Source organism: Vigna radiata, chromosome 4 (genome assembly GCF_000741045.1).
Source record: "Vigna radiata var. radiata cultivar VC1973A chromosome 4, Vradiata_ver6, whole genome shotgun sequence".
Classification (NCBI taxonomy): Eukaryota; Viridiplantae; Streptophyta; class Magnoliopsida; order Fabales; family Fabaceae; genus Vigna; species Vigna radiata.
In genome coordinates this window covers 18,510,777-18,530,259 of record NC_028354.1, presented here as the reverse complement: position 1 = coordinate 18,530,259, position 19,483 = coordinate 18,510,777, and the positions used below count along the sequence as shown (strand labels likewise).

The following is a 19,483-nucleotide window of genomic DNA, read 5'->3' as shown; positions in this document are numbered from 1 at the left end:
CAAAATATAATTCATTTTAGTTCTTTTCAATTTAGAATCAACCTTTTTTTATGGTGAAAATAAAAAATTTCAGTCTAACTCGTCAAGTTTGAAAAAATGAAGAAAATGAAACTGGTAGACTAGTTCACCAACTCAACAGCCTGTCAGACCATGTTATAAAGTTTAATCAGATTTCAATAAGTAAGTGAGTCTAATCTAAATTATTTTTGATAGACTAATATTGGGTTAGGCTTAAACAAGTTGAATTGGTTCATTTTACCACTCTAGTTTTAGATATGGTTCAACATAACGTTTAATGTCATGATTCATGTAATGTCAAAAGACTTGTTTGAAATCCTTACCATAGTTTTTGCAATCCCTGCTTGCCTTCTTACAGAAGAAGTGTGATATATTAGAATTTATGTTTTACATATACTAATTAATGAACAATAAATCATTTAATCAAAGTAGTTCCCAATACTTTTTCAACAAATTATAATTATTGCAGGTCTCTACACAATATATATAAGTGACCCAAATTGCTAACAATCTCCCACTGGTCACAAATATATATATATATATATATATATATATATATATATATATATCCGTATAATTCCTTTACAAATGTGTTAGACTTTATGAGCTCAAAAATGCCATTATATACCTTGAGCATATCCCAGAGTCCCCATCCATTGATTATATCAGCATGTAGAACCAAAGCAGTTTTAATTGCAACAATCGCAACCAAACCAACAGTGATCACTAATGCTGACAAAACCAAATGACATGGATACATCATGAAATGTGTAGCATGAAAAGTTACGTGAAAGTGATCTCTACGCGTCTATTTTCAATTGGTCCTTACTTTATCTCAATGAGATCAATACAATAACCTTAATGTACAAAGTTTAATTTATGAATAATAAACCAAAATGTATGCATACATGAAAACCAAACATAGAACACAAACACACAAAGAGGACTAACTCCCACTGAACCAAAGATTCCTCAAACTGTAAAACACCCATATAAACAATATGATCATGAAAGATCTTGAGTGTAATTGCCTTATTAAAAGGATATAATATCAAGGGGTTTGTCCCTAAGTGTTATATGGAAATCCATCCACTTTGTACTCTTTCTTTAAGGACTAATTTGATGTCACAGTATAACTTGATTGGTCTTTCATTTCCTTTCATAATATGCATTCCTGTGACAAAAATCACTCATATACCTTGATTTGATGCCTAATAAGTTGCTAAAAATTCTGCAATCATAGTGGATAAAGTCATAAGAGTTTGCTTGGTAATGGGCCAAGAAACTACACCACCAGCTAGCATGAAAATGTAACCTGAAGTGGATCTTAAACTATCTTGGCATCCTACAAAATTGTTAGAATACTTGATGATCTCTTAGTCTGACCTTTTATACGTGAGCTTATAAACCTTTTTACTCCTATAAAATTTCATAACTTTATTGGCTGTTTTCCAAAGATCCATTCATTAATAGCTTAAATATCTGCCTTGAACCCCAACTGTGTATGCTATATCTGGATGCATACTTCTTGGACATACATCAGAGACTCCTTACCTCTGAAACATAGTGAATCTTCTGCATTTCTTGAATTTCTAAATTTCCTTTTGGGCATTGATTGAGACTGAACTCGTCTCCCTTAACAACTGGAGAATCCACCATCGTGAAGTACATGTTCATGAGGATCTTGAGTTTGTTCTTATAGAAGTTCTAAACTTACTAGAGGTTTAGAACTTTATGAATAAGATCACTATCAACAATTCTTCCTCTAAACTTTAATCTTCCCCCAAACTCAATATCCTCAAAGAATATTATGCTTAATATCATACAATTCCATATTTAAGGATTCATAATAGGAAGTCACTGTATGAAGAATACATAGATTATTATTTGCCAAAAGTGAATTGGTTTCAACAAAACTTAAATAAAACAAAATTTAAATTCATTATTTCCAAACTAACATAAATAACAAAATTTGTTCAAATAAACAAATGAAATCAAATTTCGCCTAAATGACGATATAATGAAATGTCTTTCAAAACCAAAATTAGAAAACCAGTACAAAATAATAATCTAAAACATTATATCATTCCATCACTATAAATTTGACATTTCTAAATAGATTCATCTTTTAGAATCAATTGTCTTCTGATAGCTTAGGCAATCCTTTCTCTGCACGCCAAGCATGATATTTTGTGCATTCCTTCTTCATGTGTCCAACTTTACTGCAAAAGAAACATTTATTAAACGATTTTTGTTTCTTTTGTAATGGACTTTAGATGCATCCCCATTAGGATTCTCAGTTTTCTTTATTTTGCCCTTGTCATTAGAGGTACTGGTTAAGTGAGCACTTTCAGTCCTTTCTTCCTTCAGTCTCTCCTCTTCTTGAACACAATATGAAATGAGCTCATTAAGAGACCATTTCTCCTTCTGACAGTTATAGGAAATCTTAAACTGTCCAAACTGTATAGGAAGAAAGTTTAGAATAAAATGTACAAGTAAGTCTTCTTGCAACTCAAGTTTAAATGCCTTAAGTTTGGAAGCAATGTTTGACATTTCCATAATGCACTCTCTCACATTTCCATAATGCACTCTCTCACATTTCCATTGCCTTGATACCTCATAGAAGTCAAGCTTTGAAGAAGTATACGTGCTTCCACCTTTTCACTTTTCACAAAGCGCTTTTCAATCTCAGCAAGGAAATCTTTAACACTTGTAATTTCTTTAGATACAATACCTCTATAGACTTCTGGAATTCCGCGCTTAATAACCATCAAACACATGCAATTTGAGCGATCCCACTTCTCATATTCTCTCCTCTCGTCAGAGGTGCTTGAGTCCTTAAGAGAAGGAGGTTTCTTAGTCCTTAATGTGGGGTCGAGATCCATGCAGCCAAGAATTATCTCTATGTTGTCTTTTTCAATCCTTAAAATTTGTATCGTTGAGGACCGAAACTAAATTTAAGTTGGTAGATATTGAAGCTATCGTAAGCTCACATCGTAAAATCAATAATTATATAAATATATTCAAATAATGATCTATCACATCTTAAGACACCCAATGCCCCATCAATATAAAGTCTTTGGACAGTAATATTAACGGCTAGAGATATCTCGGTGTAATGATCAACACTGATAACCAATAACAAACCTATCTTTGGATTGATTTTATTATTGACACGTAAAATACCTTATATTATCACATGTTATCATCACATGTGCATATACAATCCAACCAAATATTAATCTTCCTTTGAGTCGACTAATACTCGCATGGATATGCATAAACATGAACATTTATAATCTTTCTGTGAACTACTCCAGATAAAAAAAACTCACTTTGGTGATTTCTTAATTATCAATAACTCATTTAAAAAATTATAAATAAGACCAAAATTGAATTTTATTTATTCCTAATTAATTATTAATTTTACTTTAATTTATCCTTAATTAATAACTAATTTCACTATTATTATTCATAATTAATTATTAATATTACTTTACTTTAGAATTTTAATTTTAAGCATGAATAAAAGTCCAAATCAGATCCTTGATCTTAATCCAAGTCCAATGTCCCAATTGGATATGGGATCTGCACAAAATTGGGCCGACACCAGGTTAAAAAAAATCTCCCAAAAATGAATCTGGATCACTTCCCACTAGCCCCAAACTGTTGGACAGACTCCATGACCTTAATCAAACTTGAGTACTTCAAAAGCTCACTAAACTACCTATGTAACATGTCTTCTGAGTCACTGTATACGGTTTCCTGTTCTTTCAGGCCAATGACAAACTCAAATCCCCCCTCTGATTTTGGGATAATAACGGTTTTGGACAATAAGGTATAATCACTATCCATATTTCTGATATCTGCTTGTTCCTGCAACAACAGAGCAAGCTCAAGTTCCACCTCTACTTTACCGAGTACTCCATTTGCAATTTCTCTGTTACGATCAAAATTGTTAGTTGATTTCCGAATATCAGCAAGAGAAAAATGACGGCACAACTCTTCTATTACGGTAGGTAATGATACATAGACAACATTTGAACATCATCATACGTATCATTGTGTGATTGATCCAAATGACACAATGACACCATCATGGACCAATCACACAATGACGTGTATGATAATATTTAAATGTTGTCAAAAAAATGTTGTCTAAGTATCTTTATCCTATTACCGTTGGATATTGTCTCCTAGATGACTTTGAGTCACCCAAACATTTCAGAAACATTTTTAGATTTCTTGGGACAGAGATTGAAACTGAGTGCCTAATTAGTACCGACACCCATGGTTACATTTTAAATTTCTTGCTAAACACTATATTTTTTGTTAGTTTTGATAAAAAAAGTTTAATATATTGATTAATATCAAATGAAAAATATGGACAGCTTTTGTTGTTTCATCATCGAAGGTGGTGGGACTGTCAAGATAAGGTCTGTGTGTGTGTTTCTTTTCCTTTTTGAAAAGGTAAAGTGAAGCACAAAATAATTGCTTCAAACATGTATTCCTGTATGAGTCCAGATTCTGTATTCCTCTTCTCTCTTCAACAAAGAAAATAAAATATTATAATAATTTTTTTCTCTAGTTTATAAGTTATTCTTCAGAGTTTTTATTTTTTTATAGCATTCTTTTAGTTGTTATTAGATTAATTTTTTTCAGAAAATTTTTCAATTATTTTAATTTATAAATAATAAATATCATGAATTGGTTTTTATGATATCAAAAGATTTAGTTTTAAAGACTAAAATTCTGCTACTGCTATTTTTTTTCCATTAATAATTTAAAAATTGAATTATTAATTACAATTATTTTAATGATCATTAGGGAAATATTAATTACAATTATAGACAGATTACTAGTAACTAAATTATTCAAATTTTCTAAATAGGAATTAATTATAAGTGCTTTCAATTAAGGATGGAAGTAATTCTTAGCATTATTTAATTATAATCATTTCATTAATTTGAGTATTTTCAATTAAATTAAGATTAAAATATTATTATGTTGAGTATTTAAAATATATTTATTTTTCTAAGTATTTTATTGTTTAATTTTATCATCAAAGACATGATTTAATTTTTCTCCAATTTATTATTTCAACTTGCTTTTTTCTTCTTTAATCTCCGACAGGTTTTTGGGTAGTTGTGTCCTTATTTTGATTATCAGGACACCAGTTACAAATTATCAGGTATAATAAATTTATGAATTTGATAACATTTACTCTAAAAGCTTTTTGAAGTTGGTCAATAATGGCAGTATTAATTTGAATAGTTATTTGAATAATTTCACGAGTATTTAACACTATTCATTCTGTAACTTTACATTCTTAACCAGTAAGTAATTACGTGAAATATGATTCCAAAAATAATTATTTTAAAGTTAATAAATTTATCATGAAAATAATCCAATAACTCAGTATTATTTATATAAATAATTTCATCTTTAATAATTTTATTAAAATGTAACATCATTTAATGATTATATCTTTATACGTATATTTATAAGGTACAGCTATAGACATGGAGTACAAGAACATCAGATATGCAACTTGTCTCAATGAATATGCTACAAATATTTTATTTTAATCATAAACAGAGGAGTCACTGTCCTTCATATTTAGTTTTTATTTTTTATTTTACAGAAAAAACATATTCAATATTTATTTTAAAATTAATCAGAAATTATTGCATCCAACATATGCAAACATTGAATAAAAATTGAAATGGATGAATTAATAATATTCTTTGGCTTATAAAAAAAATAATGATATATATGATAGTAATATTTCCACCTAAGCTTTTGACACAAACATTTACAAATATCCAAACATGCACTAAAACGTAAAGATTAAATAAACATTCCAGGGTTTGAACAAAAGTAAATTCAATATATTTTGACTAACACTAATCCCAGCCATTGAATTTTTGATTATGGTATCTGACGGTTATAACTGGCGGTTTGTCGGTGAATCACTACTTTGTGTTTCATGTTAGACTTTTGGAAAAGTTTTGAAGGGTTATAGATTCCTCCACCCACTCACCCACTGAAACAATGATGGGACATTAGAAGAGAGAGAAGCAGAGAGAAAGCAAGAACTCATCTGGTGATTCGTTCTGCCAATTTTTCCCAAAACTCCAAAACCCCCCTTTTATGGAACTAGATTTCCAGCTTCACAAAAATTTCAATCTTCTATAGCTTTATCTGTATCGCACTCTTATTCTCTGCCCCCCAATAACAATTTCATTCAAAATTCTCTCAGGTGTTTTATTTTTGTTTTCGTTTTCAGAAATTTAACCGTTGTCCTTTTCCTCGCATGCCCTTTTTGGTTTTTGATACTTTGATTTCCTTCTTATTTGAGAATCGCAAATGGGTATTTCTTTTTTCAGTTTTTCTTCTATGGGATTGTCAACTTGGGTGTTTTTTTGGGGTGATTTTTTTCTTCTTGTGTGGGGGGCTCCCGTGTTTCTTTTGACAATTGATGCATGTGATTGTTGTGTATTTATCTTGTTGACTATTCAATTTCTAGGACGGAGGGCGTGGTTTGCTTCTTTGTGTGTAGGTTGTTTTCTAAATAGAGAAATCAGTGATTGTGATATTTCAGCTGAAACGGAAGTTGATCCTTCTGCTAGTTGATGTACTAGCACGACTAACCGGTTACCAGTGAAGTAACCAATCATTTTTGCCGAAAATTGAAGGAATATTGCAAATAGATTATAGCTTTTTCTTGAAGCACTCATAGTTGCAGTACACTTTTTTGGTGTTTAGTTTTATTGTACGTATTTTTTCAATGATGTTTTGCGTGTGTGATGCTTTGGATTTGGAGCATCAACATTAGTTGAATTGTATTGTTCAATTCAGGCTTATAGAAAGATCTGTTATTTATATTTTCCAGTTGCATGACTAGAAGCTTGTACTTTGCCCTTCTCAAATGGTTTTGGTTTCAATGATATTTATGCAATTCGATGTATGTTTCAGGTGATCAAGAGAATCAGAGCTTGCTCATCCATATAACAGATCATCTGAACAGAAGAGGGAGGGTACTGGTTTGCGGAGGCAATTGTACTTCTGCGAGCTTAGAATCCTCTCTCCTTTATTTATCAATGGAAGGATAGTCATTAGTCTTGTTTAGTGCTGTTGGGGATTCTTTTACATGTAGCAGCATCAATGTTTTGATGATCTTTGAGTTGAGTAGTGAAATTTTTTTAAATTGAAAGAGAGAGGGATATTGAAACTGAAACAATGGGATCAGTTTGTTGCTGTTTTAATGTTGATGATTTTGAAGATTATGTGAATCCAAATAGTCCTGTATATAGGAACTGTATGTGTCTCAGTTGCTTCCTACAGAACGTTTTGACTGTGGTATGTTTCTAACTCCTAACACCCTGTCATGTTCCATTCCCTTGTTTTATTTTGATTCACTTTTGGACCCTGTCTTGCGTGTTCTATCTCTAGTTTGATTTTGAAGTATTGCTTAATGTCAAATAACCGTTATTGTGCCTCCATAACTTTACAACGTGGTGTTTTTTCAACCCTTCACCATAGGCAATTTGTGAAGGGAGGCTTGTTATAGCATTGCCATGGGCCGTAGTGGCCTGTATATATCGCTGAATTTTTGCCTTCTTCATATTCTGACACCTGCTATGGTAACCTAGAGGTCTTTCTTCATGGTCATGTCTTGATGCACTATCTGTGCTGAGAATTCCCTACGTGTGAAGTGGCAAACATACCTTTTACATTTGTAGGGGCTTCTGTTGTTTTTTGTTATTATTATGTATACATGCTTCCTCTTTATTGTTCTGTTGCTCAGAACTATATGATGTGAAAAATACTCATAATTGAAGTCATATGTTGAGATTGCTGTCATTTTTATTAGTATTTTGAAAAACCTTTTAGTATTGAACTAGATTTCCCAATCATCCAAAACATTATAAATTGTGATGTATTTCATATATGCATTTTTTTCTAAACTTCTGGTCTAAAGTAAATATTGTAAGGTTGTCAAAATTGAGAGTTTGCATAAACTCATTGAAGCTCTGAAAGTTTGACATGTAAAGTAAACTTTCAATAGTTTACTTAATATACAAAAGTTATTAAAATGGCAACAAATAATATAATATAATAATTCAACATTTCAATTCCCTTATAAAATAAAGAGAAAATTATTCTAATTACTCTTGAGGTTTGGAAAATTACACAAACACCCTTTTTTCCTATCCCTAATCTTCCCTCCTTTAATTGTCTGATAAATATTACACAGATACTTTTTTTTTACATTGCGCTAACCTCCTCAAGCTCTTGAAAAGCATTATAACATGTACCCATACGAGGGAGATCACTGTAAGTATTAAAAAAATTAGAGATGTTAGTGTAATTTCACAAAAGCTCAGGGGTGGTCAATGTAATTTGCTCTAAAACAAAATAGAAAACTACATAACGCAATACATTGCATTAAGAAACTAAAGGAACAAAACCAGTGTATTTGATGTACTCCCAAGTCCCAAATTTCGAATCAGTGTATAAATACATGAAATTTATTTTGGTTGTTCTTATGCATGGGTCAGTTAATGAAAATACCTTGTTGGTGAGTGTTCTTATACAGAAAAGAGGTAGGCCTGGTCCGGTTGGAAGAGAGAAAGAATGCCACTGTCTCAGATACAGGTCTGATTGCATGATAATAAACAGATGAGAGGAGATGAGAGAGAACCATAAATTTCAGACCCAAATTGCGAGAGAATAGTGGAGTACCCTAGTTCTCTGTTCTTAATAAATCAAAACTCAAAAATGCTCACACCCAGCATTGTTTTGGACAACTATTGCCCAACGGAATTTGCAGAACTGCCACTAAAATCGTGATTTTGCACTTGTTTGAGCGAGTTTTTTATTTATTTATTTATTTACACAAGCTTACTTTAAAATGAGTTAACCCATCTCTTGGATTTAGGAACGAAATTGAGTTTACTTGTTGGCTTATGATTTTGATATTAGATTTGTAAGGGATAATTTTCATGAAGCCCTGGTGCTAACTTGCTTGTGAGAAGGCCATGAAAAATTAATTAATAAAAAGTTGTAATCACCTGTAATTTTGTTTAGGAAAGCTTTGCTGCATCTGTTAATATAACGAATTTGGTGCTATTAATTCAATTGTATTGATTGATAAGTACATTAATATTTGGTGGACAGTATTTTAGTCTTAGATCCATTTATAATAACGAGAACTGTACTCCGTATATGCTAAAACTCTTTCAAATCCACCTCAAATTTCAGTATGCATCAATATTCCGTAGAGGGGAAGCGCATGCAATTCCTTCATCTTTACAGGGCACAGCATCTATGACTTCTACAGCTTCACTTGATAATTCTCTATCTGACATGTACCGCTCTCCTCCAAGGCCCTTGCCTTATGATTCAGACCCCAGGTTTTTCCGTTCACAGCGAGATGGATTAGTTTCAAGACGTGAGAAGGGTTCAAGTCATTTGAATGAAGAGTCAGAACCTCTAAGAGGTGATGTAGATGCTGACTCAGAATCTTTAAGTTTGGGTGGTAAATGGAATGATACCAGTGAAGATGGATCAAAGGAATATCGTAAGTCCTCTGTGAGACTTTCATCAGCAAAACTTACGACTGGAGCTGGGGTTGTCTATTCATCGTCGGAAGTGGAGGATGTCTGTCCAACGTGTCTTGAAGGTATGATTTTTATTTGTACTCAAATTTTCATCAGAAGATCACACGATGCTGGGGCTCAATTTTACATGAAATATTGGTCTGTAGCAAAATCCTGATAGCAGTAAAATGTTCAATTTAGGGCTGCTATAGTTGGATAGCTGTTTGATTGAAGACTATGGATACAAGTTAAATGATTTGTTCTACTCATTGATAAAATGCTAAAAAATGAAAACATACCAAAATAATAATAATAATAATAATAATGAATGTTAAAATTCAGTCTTCAGATAATTTCATTAGTCAGTTACCACTAGAGTCAAGGAAGCAAAAGGTGCAGCTCAATGCATGAGATTCCTGGTTATTGAGGGTTTGGAAAGGTAGATGTTCACAACCTTACTACTGTATAGGCTATAGCCAGAATTTGAACTTGTAACTTTCATGTGTCTGTGTCAGAAGGAGCTATCTTTACTGCTGTACCATGGTTCATCAAAAGTTGTGGCCACCAAACTCTGAAATTAGAACTTTTAAAAAGAAACCTCTTTGAAATATAGGAAAACACAATGCGAGCTCTTTGAAAATATTACAAACGCATCATGTGAAACTATCTCCCCACAACACGAAAAACAGAGAAAGAACTACATTGAATGATGTAACTGCTGATAAGAATTGAGGGCTGTAGCCTTTCTGAATTTTTTAGGATATGAACAAAACTGACCAACTGAGGATTGTGATGTAGGGAAGGGTTTATCTGTAAATGAGGAAATGCCACTGGAGATCTTAGTGACAAAACGGGGAAGATATTGGCATTAATCATGTTTTTTGGTCTCCACTCTCCAATACATGCATGAAAGAAGGATAGGTTTAGTCTTGAATCAGAACTACACGGTTTCTGATATAAAATATAAGGAAACCACTAAAATATTCTAAAATCCAGCTTTCAACTATGTGCTCAAAACAGGGAGGGCAAGTAGGGGTTTACTTGTCGTGATTTGTAAATATGTGTAGTTTTACTTGGATATTATATTCTTTTTTTTATTTCCTTGTTGCAAATGATATTGAGACTGTCAGGTGTGCCTTCTGTCCTGTAAATTGTGAAGAGGGAACAGAAAATCAAAGCTTCATGTTTTGAATAATTAAAGAAAATAATTATGCTTCATTCAATGGTTTCTATATGCCATTTCATAAGGTGATCTGGAATGAAGAAAAACATAGTCCGTTAATATTGATTGGCATTGACTTAGAATTTAGAATGGAACTTTATATTTGAGCTCAGGAATGTTGGAGGCCAATCCTTAAATTTTGATGAATACTTGTGCTTGTAAAAACGTATATGATACTTGTTACAAGGAAAAGGTTGTACTTGTTAACACCAGGATGGACACTATATTGGCAATAGCAACTTTATCATATTCTTACATTTGTTTCAATTATTTTTGCTTGCAGAATACACTGAAGAGAATCCAAAGATATTGACAAAATGCTCTCATCATTTTCATCTTGGTTGCATTTATGAGTGGATGGAAAGAAGTGACAATTGTCCTGTTTGTGGGAAGGTAATGTTTTACTTGGTATTTTCTGAATTATTTCTTACTGAAATATCCCTCTTCATTAGAAATTAGAATATGGAACACATAAAATTAGTAGGTTAAGAACCAGGCTGAATTAGTCAGTTCAACCAGAAACCAGCAAATTGACGATGTCTCTGGTTTAGTTATGTAAACTGTATGGTGTCCAGAGTGCAAAATGTTTTTAACCATCCAGTTCCAGAACAAACTGTTGAACAGGTCCAGTTCTTCCCGTTCAAATGAGCTTGTGTGCCAACATATTGCTGAAGGGAAAAAGTTTAGGATTCAAACTAATTGGCATGGTAGCTTGGCAAATATCAGGCTACCAAATATCAAGATTCTTGTTAAGAATACTAGGTTAGTATTTGTGCGGTGCGTGATGAAATGATAAATAAATAAATAAATAAATAAATAAATGATTAATAATAAAGAAAAATCATAGGTTTTACTCTGTTCAATCTTGTCCCAGGACTCACGAATGTTAGTCATTCGATTCCAGTTGTTAAGTCTCTATGTCCCAAAGAAAACACCGCTCCGTGATTTTTTAGGCAGTTTCTCGACCCTGTTCTTGATTTGGGTGAGCGGCTTATTAAATCCGTTGAAATTTCTTGTTCATTTATCTCAGAACAGGGGAAAAGAGTATTGTTGTTTGTGATGAGGGAAATGGCTTGTGAAATTTCCGCATATGGTAATGCTAGGAAGGCATTCCTTTGAAAGCAGTCTCTTTCGTTGGTGAAATTTATTGGAAACCACTGAATCTCTCTCATAAATTTGTAGTTTTGAATAAATTTTAGTCAATACGAGAGTGTGTTACAAAGAGAGTTCTTAGCACATTTCTAGCCAAAAATCATAAAAATGTGTATGCTTTTGCTACATAATTGTGATGTTGGACAGAGAATGTGCCATTTTGTAATATTTCCATTTGAAGGGCTAGATAAGCTCTTTTTGATAGTAAGATGAAATTTCCATTTGGGTTGAATTTAGTATGACTTTATGACATGAGGATTGTAGGTACAAAAAATGTAAGAAAAACTGAACTGAATTGAAATTAAAGGCCAAAGCCATATTTTTATAAAAAAAAGGCCGTTTTGGATACATAACAGGCATATTTCAGTTTTTCTTCTACAGTAACTAGTTATTATGATCATCATTCAATGTCTTATGGAACTTATTTTCTGATGCATTGTATCTTTTTAGAAACTAAAGCTTTTGATCACAGAAATATTAGGTTTATTCTGTGACCCTTGGTTATTAACTCTGTTACTTGTTACTACAAACTAAATGGCATGGTCTATTTTATTAATCAATATGTGATTTTATATAATTCTAAAAGTTTATATATAATAGCAGGTGATCGAAATGCAGACATGCTTGGGCATGATAATTATTATTTTAACTTCGCTGACATAGACTTCCACCTGGCATGCATTAATATTGTTTACATGTGAAATATCACTTGTATGTCAAGCTTCAGCTTGATTCTAATCATATTTTTTGTTTTCACACAACCTTTTATGATTATGCTATTTTAACATTGATCTAATATAATATATGAATTCAGCATGACTGGAGTGCTAGCACATGGATAATAATTTGTGCATTTGACAATATGTGCATTCTAGATTTGTAGGCTAAAATCTGCACTAGAAGTTGGGGTGTACTGATTCGTGATATTTACTTATTTATATTTTTGGTGTAGGAGATGGTATTCGATGAAACGACTTAATTTTGACTAAAAAGGTTTATGTCGTGGATAATACCAACATCAGAGGAAAGGAAAAATACAAGCATAGACGTTGTGAATACTTCAGATTAAGTGCTTATCGTGTATAGTTAGTAAATAACTTTTTTTAACCATCAATGTAAGTTCAATCTCATCCAAGTTGTTTCTATATTTATACTTTGGCCCTCGCCAAAACTGCGAAGATTAAAAGAAAATTTCATTTTAGATGGGAACTTTGTAATGGTTTCAACAGTTTGCCTTGTAATAGAATGATTACCTCTCTGTTTTTTATTTGAGTTTTTGTTTATATTGTTTGTTATGAGTTTACTCCATAAGTCCAGTTTTTGAACCACTTTTCCTAATTTTGTTTATGCAACTGATGAGCCATAGAAAGAAGATAATTAATCCAAATTGCACATGGGAAAATATGGTTAGTTCCTTGGAATATTGCTAATTTTTAAAATTAAACGAGATATTCAAAACCAAACTCTTGAAAATTTTCATTAAATAGTTTTATATTAAGTGTGCCTCAACTCATCTTACACATTGTAATTTCTACAGGTTCAGTGTACTCTGATTTTCTTTTAATTTACATAAAGTTCGTATGATTTGGTTCGGTTTAAACCACTTTTTAAGCTGAGCGCTGATTTGACCTGTTTTCCGAAGCAACTGTGTGAATGTGGTATTTCAAAAAGCTTACAGCAACTTGACGTGTGCTGAAGTGAAAGTGTAAATGAAAACATGAATCTGTCAACAACACTGGTTGCAGGTCAGTAGCAGAAGGATGAGAGGTCCTTAAGTCGTTGCTCATCACTGTTTTCGGTTAACAAGAAATATAAAAAGGGCCAAAACCTTGAGGATTACAAAGCTAAAAATACTATCCCTAAGCTCTGATTTATACAAAAGGCTAATAAAAAGTTATTACTGTAACATCTTTCTCTCGCCAAAACGGTGCTAACGGAAGGGAAATTACAATTTTTTGCCAACCAAATCAAGCATAAGCATTTCTCACAGGGTGCAAAATTTAAAATAGCAGGACAATAAATGGATGGATAGCAATGCCAGATAATTAGCAAAGATATTGAATTTATTATGGCTGCATCCGATAAACACGGGCACAGACACACTATATACACATTATTGGAAAACATAAACATTCTCTTGCATGTCAATAGAAGTTTCACATATGATAGAGTGCTATAAAACTCTGAAGACCAACTTGTCATTTCCAAGGTTTCATCCTTATAGTATAATCGAAACTGCTAAGAGCTGAAAGTCAAGCTGTAGCAACTTGGAAAGCTTTCAAGAAGACTTCAGGGATTTGTCCACCACTCAACTTGTGTTTTCCATTAATCTGCCAAATGATAAAAAGTGAATAACTTTGTTTTTTTTTTAATCTTTATGAAACTTAAAAAAAAAAAAAAAAAAAAAAAAAAAAAAAAAACAGACTGGAATTTACACTGTAAACAGCACCTACCACATAATACGGAACCCCTGAAATGTTTCGAGAAATCGTATTAAGCTCCTCCTCAACCTAGGTAAATAGAGTCATGGAACGCAAGAGCGGCATTAGTCGATCTCACCAAGTAAAAATCAGGTTTTGTTATAGTTGTTGTAAAGTAAGATTATGATTTATGCCATGTCGTGTCTGCCTAAGAACTAAGGTTCTGTATGGTTATCCGTTTAAATGGTAATGATTCTACACGCTTGAATTGAGTTTAAGGTGCATTGGAACACAGGCTAACTGAAAACCAGACACAGACTAAAAATATAACACTACCAGTTTGACGTTAACACCAAAAAGAAGGAAATGAATTTAGCATTTTGAAGTTATAACTTGCAATGCATAATAACTCAAATATTAAATCCAATAATGCATATCCTAGTAATAATTTGAATTTGAAAATAGCATAAAGAAGTGTGCTTTTATGTGTGTATTACCTCCTTCAGACCATTGTTGGGATCCTTAAGAAACTCTTCTGCTCCTTTTATACCAACCTTTGCAGCAGATTCAAGAAGAAACTCACTGCATCCAAATTGAAAATGATAATTACTGTGTCATAGGAACTTCTTTTAATAAAGTAGTGGAGCGAATGCAATGCTAATTGCAATCCTAACTATGTTGGCATCTAAGGAACTAGATTTGAAGACAATTTAGTTTAAATGTCCAGCGATGTCTGCTATATCCTACCACAAAAGACCACCCATCATCGCATTTGTTTCATGCTGAACATTTAATTTCACTTTTGAATTCACTTTAAAGAGTACTGTCAATTTTTGAATGCACATCCATGGAAGAAATGAGATATTCAACCTCAAAGAAACAAAATACATATATAAAAAAAAATCGCTTGTCTTGTGAGTATTAAGAGTCATTGATATACCAGAAAGAGAAACAATTCAGCTCTACTGAAACCCATTCCGATGGACATATCTTCAATGGAGTATGTAGACTTTGTCCTTGGAAGGGCTTAAAAGAACATACATGAAGTGGCATTAATTGAGCAAACAAAACAGCGAACAACACTTACTGGTCACCAATGTATTTTCCCTGTGTGAAATAGCCAATGGCAAGTTCTTCAACTAGAAGATGTTGCTTCTCAGGACCCTGCTGTCTTGCAAAATATATAAGTCTGTGGCTGTCAATAGTGTTTCCCCTGCCAAAACCATGTTTGTTGAACATAACTTAGACAAACTTCAGAAAACTCCATTTTTAAAGTGATTTCTAGATGCTTGTCCATTGATGAAATGTAAAACCACTATCTATCTTACGTGAGTCCAGACATACAATACTCCAGACCAACATTCTTGAACACCTGCCAAGTACCAAACTTCTCCGTTGGGATGAAAAATAGACAACACAGACCAATGATAACAGAGTGATCAACAGATTCAAACCTCTGACATCCGAGCTTCCATCCGTTCTGATTGGGAACCAAACTTTCTTCTATAATACTCCCTTTTGTCAATGCCTTCTTTAGGAGCATCAGGATCAAGTTGAAACGGATGCCATGTTACCTTAAATTCAGTTAAACAGCAAATTAACACATGAAAAAGGCAGACATATTTGGTTTCAATGCATATGCACAAACAAGAGGAGAGTGTGGACCTCGAAGTAGTATTTATCATTGGAGGCAGCTAATGCCCTATCTAAATTCTTTTTGCCAACAAAGCACCATGGGCACACAGTATCAGAAGTAACGTCAATTCTCACAAGTTTCTTTTCAGAAGTCCCACTCATCATCCTGCTGTTTCTGCAACATCATTACAACATAACAAGTAAACGTAAAGATTGCTATGGCAAGGAGGAAAAATATTCTTAAACTATTACCATTAATTTTGACGGAAAAATATTAATCATCTCTCATCCGTCACATTTCTTCCTAATGCCTCTAGAGAACTATGACCCAAGTTTCATACCAAAAATTAAGGCTGGACTAATAAAAGTGAGATCATTCCAAAGACTTTTCGTTTCCTTAATTCATGTAAATGAAGCGTTGGGTTAAAGATCAATGCAAATTAGTGGGATAAAATCAAACTATTGATCTACCAAGAAAACAGTAAAAAAAGTATCAAAATTCTGCATGCATACTGCATCAAAGTTTCCCTTTCTCATATCTTCATATTTGCATAACAAAATCTTAATCCGCTATAAAGGCAGATAGACAAAAAAAAAAATGCTGGGAAATATCAGATACAGAAACAACCCACAACAGTTTAGAAAACAAAAAATTAGAAAGAAGATAAAGTTTGACAAGAGAAAAAAAGAAAGAAAAGCATAATCAATGACCAACCCAATTTACCTGGAAGGATAAACAGAGAGGAGAGGCAATAAATTCAAAAGCTTTGTCACGACTCCAACGAATTGCATATGGAATCTATTGTTTGACAATGACCAGAGATTATAAACCTACACCAGGAAGGACAAACTTGTCCCTTTGATTGTATTATTATTATTATTATTATTATTATTTATTATGTTTTTATGTTCTTTTTAATTTCTTCTCCTAACTGTTCCTTTCAGACCCAACCACCCTAATTACTGTATTTTAATTATTTACAAAATTTAAACAGTTTTCTCCTAATACACTGGTCATCAAATAAACATATATTTATCATAATTTCTAAATTTGTTAATAATTCATGGATGAAAGTTGTTATATTAAGCATCTTTTATTTAGTATAAATGAAATTAGCAACCTTAAACATCATTCTTATCCTTACATTCTCAAATCATACATGGTCGTTGACTTTAACGATAAAGTAGAAAGAAGAGGATGAGAAGAAAACCTATATTCACGTGAGCGTAGGTGCTTGCAAGAAAAGCTAACTATGTCTTTGGTGGTGATAAAATGGATCAGAAAATAAAGTAAAAATCAAGAACATATATATATATATATATATATTTTTTTTTTTTCTTTTATTCTTCAGATTCTTTATCGTTTTTGGATTTAAACAACTTTTCTATAAATAAAATTTTTATATGTTTTTTCTTTTTTTAATTTAAGCATCTTTTTTTAACAAAATCATTAATCAACATTATTAAATTATCAGAAACCTAAGAGGTCAAGCATTATTAATTTCATCAATGGAAGAAATCTTGCCTTTGTAAGCAAGCTAAATATTATATTACAAAATAACTTTTCTGTAAGTCGAATCTTGCGTGCACGTGATTCGATGGGCACGAATATCTTGTGTTTGAATTAAATATAAATAAATTTATTTCAATATCTGTAATTGTAATATAGAAAATTGAATATAGTGAATGTGAGGATGGTGAAGAACCAGAAAAGCGTTTGATACCCGCCACTGCTTCTAAGATTGACTCTACGTTTCTTCGTTTCCATTGACTAAACATTCTTCATTCTTTCCTTCTCATTTTTTTCACTCTTTTTCAGGTATCTATCCTACGTTTCTCTCTCCCATTGTAATGGATTTCCAACCCTATCCTCTCCCTTCTCCTTCACACTCCATTTCCCTAAATTCCCGCTTTTTTCCTTTCTAATCGCTTATCTAGCTTTGTATTTTTACCAAAATTACCTGATTTCATAAGGAAATACCTCGATTGGCTGCTAATTTCTTGTTTTCAACTTTATAGAAACCAGAAGGATACGGAAAGCGGGTTCAATTTGATTTAATCGTTAGATTTTTTATTTTTGATTTTTGATTTTTGGGTGGGGGGCGTTGAACTGTTATTTTTCTTAGCTGTTGTTTGTTTATGTTATCATTTGTTGCAATCTACAATTGAGCTTGTTGGTCTTTGCTGGTTAAGGTAGACAGAGTATGGATATTGATTCGATTTTTGGGACAACTCGACCCGTGAGTGTTCCAAGGAAGAGTGCCATTTATGTGTGGGGATACAATCAATCAGGGCAGACAGGTAGAAAGGGGAAGGAGGATCAGCTTAGGATTCCGAAGCAGCTGCCTCCTGAGCTGTTTGGATGTCCGGCTGGCACCAATGCACGATGGTTGGACGTTGCCTGTGGCCGGGAGCACACGGCGGCAATTGCTTCTGATGGCTCACTCTTCACTTGGGGTTAGGACTTCTAATTCTCTTGCGTGTTTTACTTATTGTTTATTATTGCGTTCATTCAAGTACTTTCTGTGTTTTGAAGTGTTGAGACTGGTTTATTCCCATGATTGTTCTGTGCTTGTGTTATTTAGGCATCCAAAGGTATATCAAATTAATAAATTTGTAGTCAATTATTTGTACCTTCCCTCCGTCACTTTGCTAGGGCATAATGGTGGATCCAGAATTTGGATCTTCTCCTGCTCCCTTCCCTCCAGCCATCGTGCAGCAAACATCTAAACCTTTAAATTTGTTACGATTGGAAATAGAATATAATGAATGGTTGAGATTTTGGATGGAGAGAATCTGCATTTTGGATCCACCGTTAGAGTGATTTGTAATTGATTCCCACCAGGGAGCTCAGGTAGGAAAGGAAAAGGGCCATACCAAATTAGTAACAGTGAGCTCGTTCATGGGACTTCTCTTCCCAAATTTAAGCCTCCAAGCTATTTCGTTCCTATGTTCAGAGGCCTCAGGCATCTCCTTTCATGTTATATATATAATAGCATTGGTTGGCAACAGACATGTACTTTGTTAAGCAGTCAAGTTATTCCATTTAGTAGCGCGACCACACAAACTATTTTGATGTCGTTTCTTGCATGTGCAGTTACCCTTGAGGTTGTTTGTTATTTGAAAACTCAAGCCAGGGGTTGGTTGTTGGATTTAAAAAATAGAGGGACAGAAAGTGTAGGTCTACTTTTGGGAGGGAGACATGTTCTCCTTGAATAGTGCTTGCAGGAACTGACTTCCGTATTCTAGAACAAAAACATCTTAACAGAGTTCTCGTTGCACTTCAAATATTAGATGTGGTCTGTCAGCAGAGACAATCTTTCCTGTACAGTTCTTTCCTCTTTATAATTGGAAGTACTCCCATTTGATAATTTATTAAGAATTTACAATAGGGAACACCATGCATACCAATTTATTTGTTTTAGATTATT

General features: G+C 32.9%; 3 protein-coding genes across 7 annotated transcripts in view; 2 read left to right on the top strand and 1 right to left on the bottom strand.

Annotated features, from left to right (window-relative positions):
• The first annotated feature begins 5,993 nt into the window (after nucleotides 1-5,993).
• LOC106759274 (E3 ubiquitin-protein ligase At3g02290-like) lies at nucleotides 5,994-13,269 on the top strand. Of its 2 annotated transcripts, none has more exons than XM_014642366.2 (5): nucleotides 5,994-6,124; nucleotides 6,997-7,380; nucleotides 9,286-9,706; nucleotides 11,129-11,238; nucleotides 12,950-13,269. In XM_014642366.2, the coding sequence occupies exons 2-5, from the start codon at nucleotides 7,261-7,263 to the stop codon at nucleotides 12,974-12,976; spliced, it is 678 nt and encodes a 225-aa protein (XP_014497852.1). In that variant the 5' UTR covers nucleotides 5,994-6,124; nucleotides 6,997-7,260; the 3' UTR covers nucleotides 12,977-13,269. The 2 variants fall into 2 exon arrangements, with proteins under 2 accessions (XP_014497852.1, XP_014497851.1); XM_014642365.2 differs by having other exon boundaries at nucleotides 6,025-6,280.
• A 773-nt stretch (nucleotides 13,270-14,042) lies between these two features.
• LOC106758660 (uncharacterized protein YwbO) lies at nucleotides 14,043-17,282 on the bottom strand. 3 transcript variants are annotated; one of them, XM_014641605.2, is made up of 9 exons: nucleotides 17,264-17,282; nucleotides 16,777-16,851; nucleotides 16,083-16,227; nucleotides 15,872-15,991; nucleotides 15,746-15,789; nucleotides 15,505-15,630; nucleotides 14,915-14,999; nucleotides 14,451-14,507; nucleotides 14,043-14,327 (listed from the first exon to the last, which is right to left on the bottom strand). In XM_014641605.2, exons 2-9 carry the CDS (start codon nucleotides 16,842-16,844, stop codon nucleotides 14,250-14,252), a joined length of 723 nt encoding a protein of 240 aa, XP_014497091.2. In that variant the 5' UTR covers nucleotides 16,845-16,851; nucleotides 17,264-17,282; the 3' UTR covers nucleotides 14,043-14,249. The 3 variants fall into 3 exon arrangements, with proteins under 3 accessions (XP_014497091.2, XP_022635768.1, XP_014497092.1); XM_022780047.1 differs by lacking the exons at nucleotides 16,777-16,851; nucleotides 17,264-17,282 and adding an exon at nucleotides 16,566-16,743; XM_014641606.2 differs by lacking the exons at nucleotides 16,777-16,851; nucleotides 17,264-17,282 and adding an exon at nucleotides 16,305-16,551.
• A 443-nt stretch (nucleotides 17,283-17,725) lies between these two features.
• LOC106759342 (ultraviolet-B receptor UVR8) overlaps nucleotides 17,726-19,483 on the top strand; it is a 5,258-nt gene continuing 3,500 nt past the window's right edge. The window contains exons 1-2 of one of the 2 annotated variants that reach the window (XM_014642478.2): nucleotides 17,726-17,871; nucleotides 18,250-18,509. In XM_014642478.2, the coding sequence (XP_014497964.1) occupies nucleotides 18,257-18,509 (253 nt within the window). In that variant the 5' untranslated portion in view covers nucleotides 17,726-17,871; nucleotides 18,250-18,256. Of the gene's footprint in view, nucleotides 17,872-18,245; nucleotides 18,510-19,483 lie in introns of both variants that reach the window. The other variant, XM_014642477.2, reaches the window with a different exon arrangement.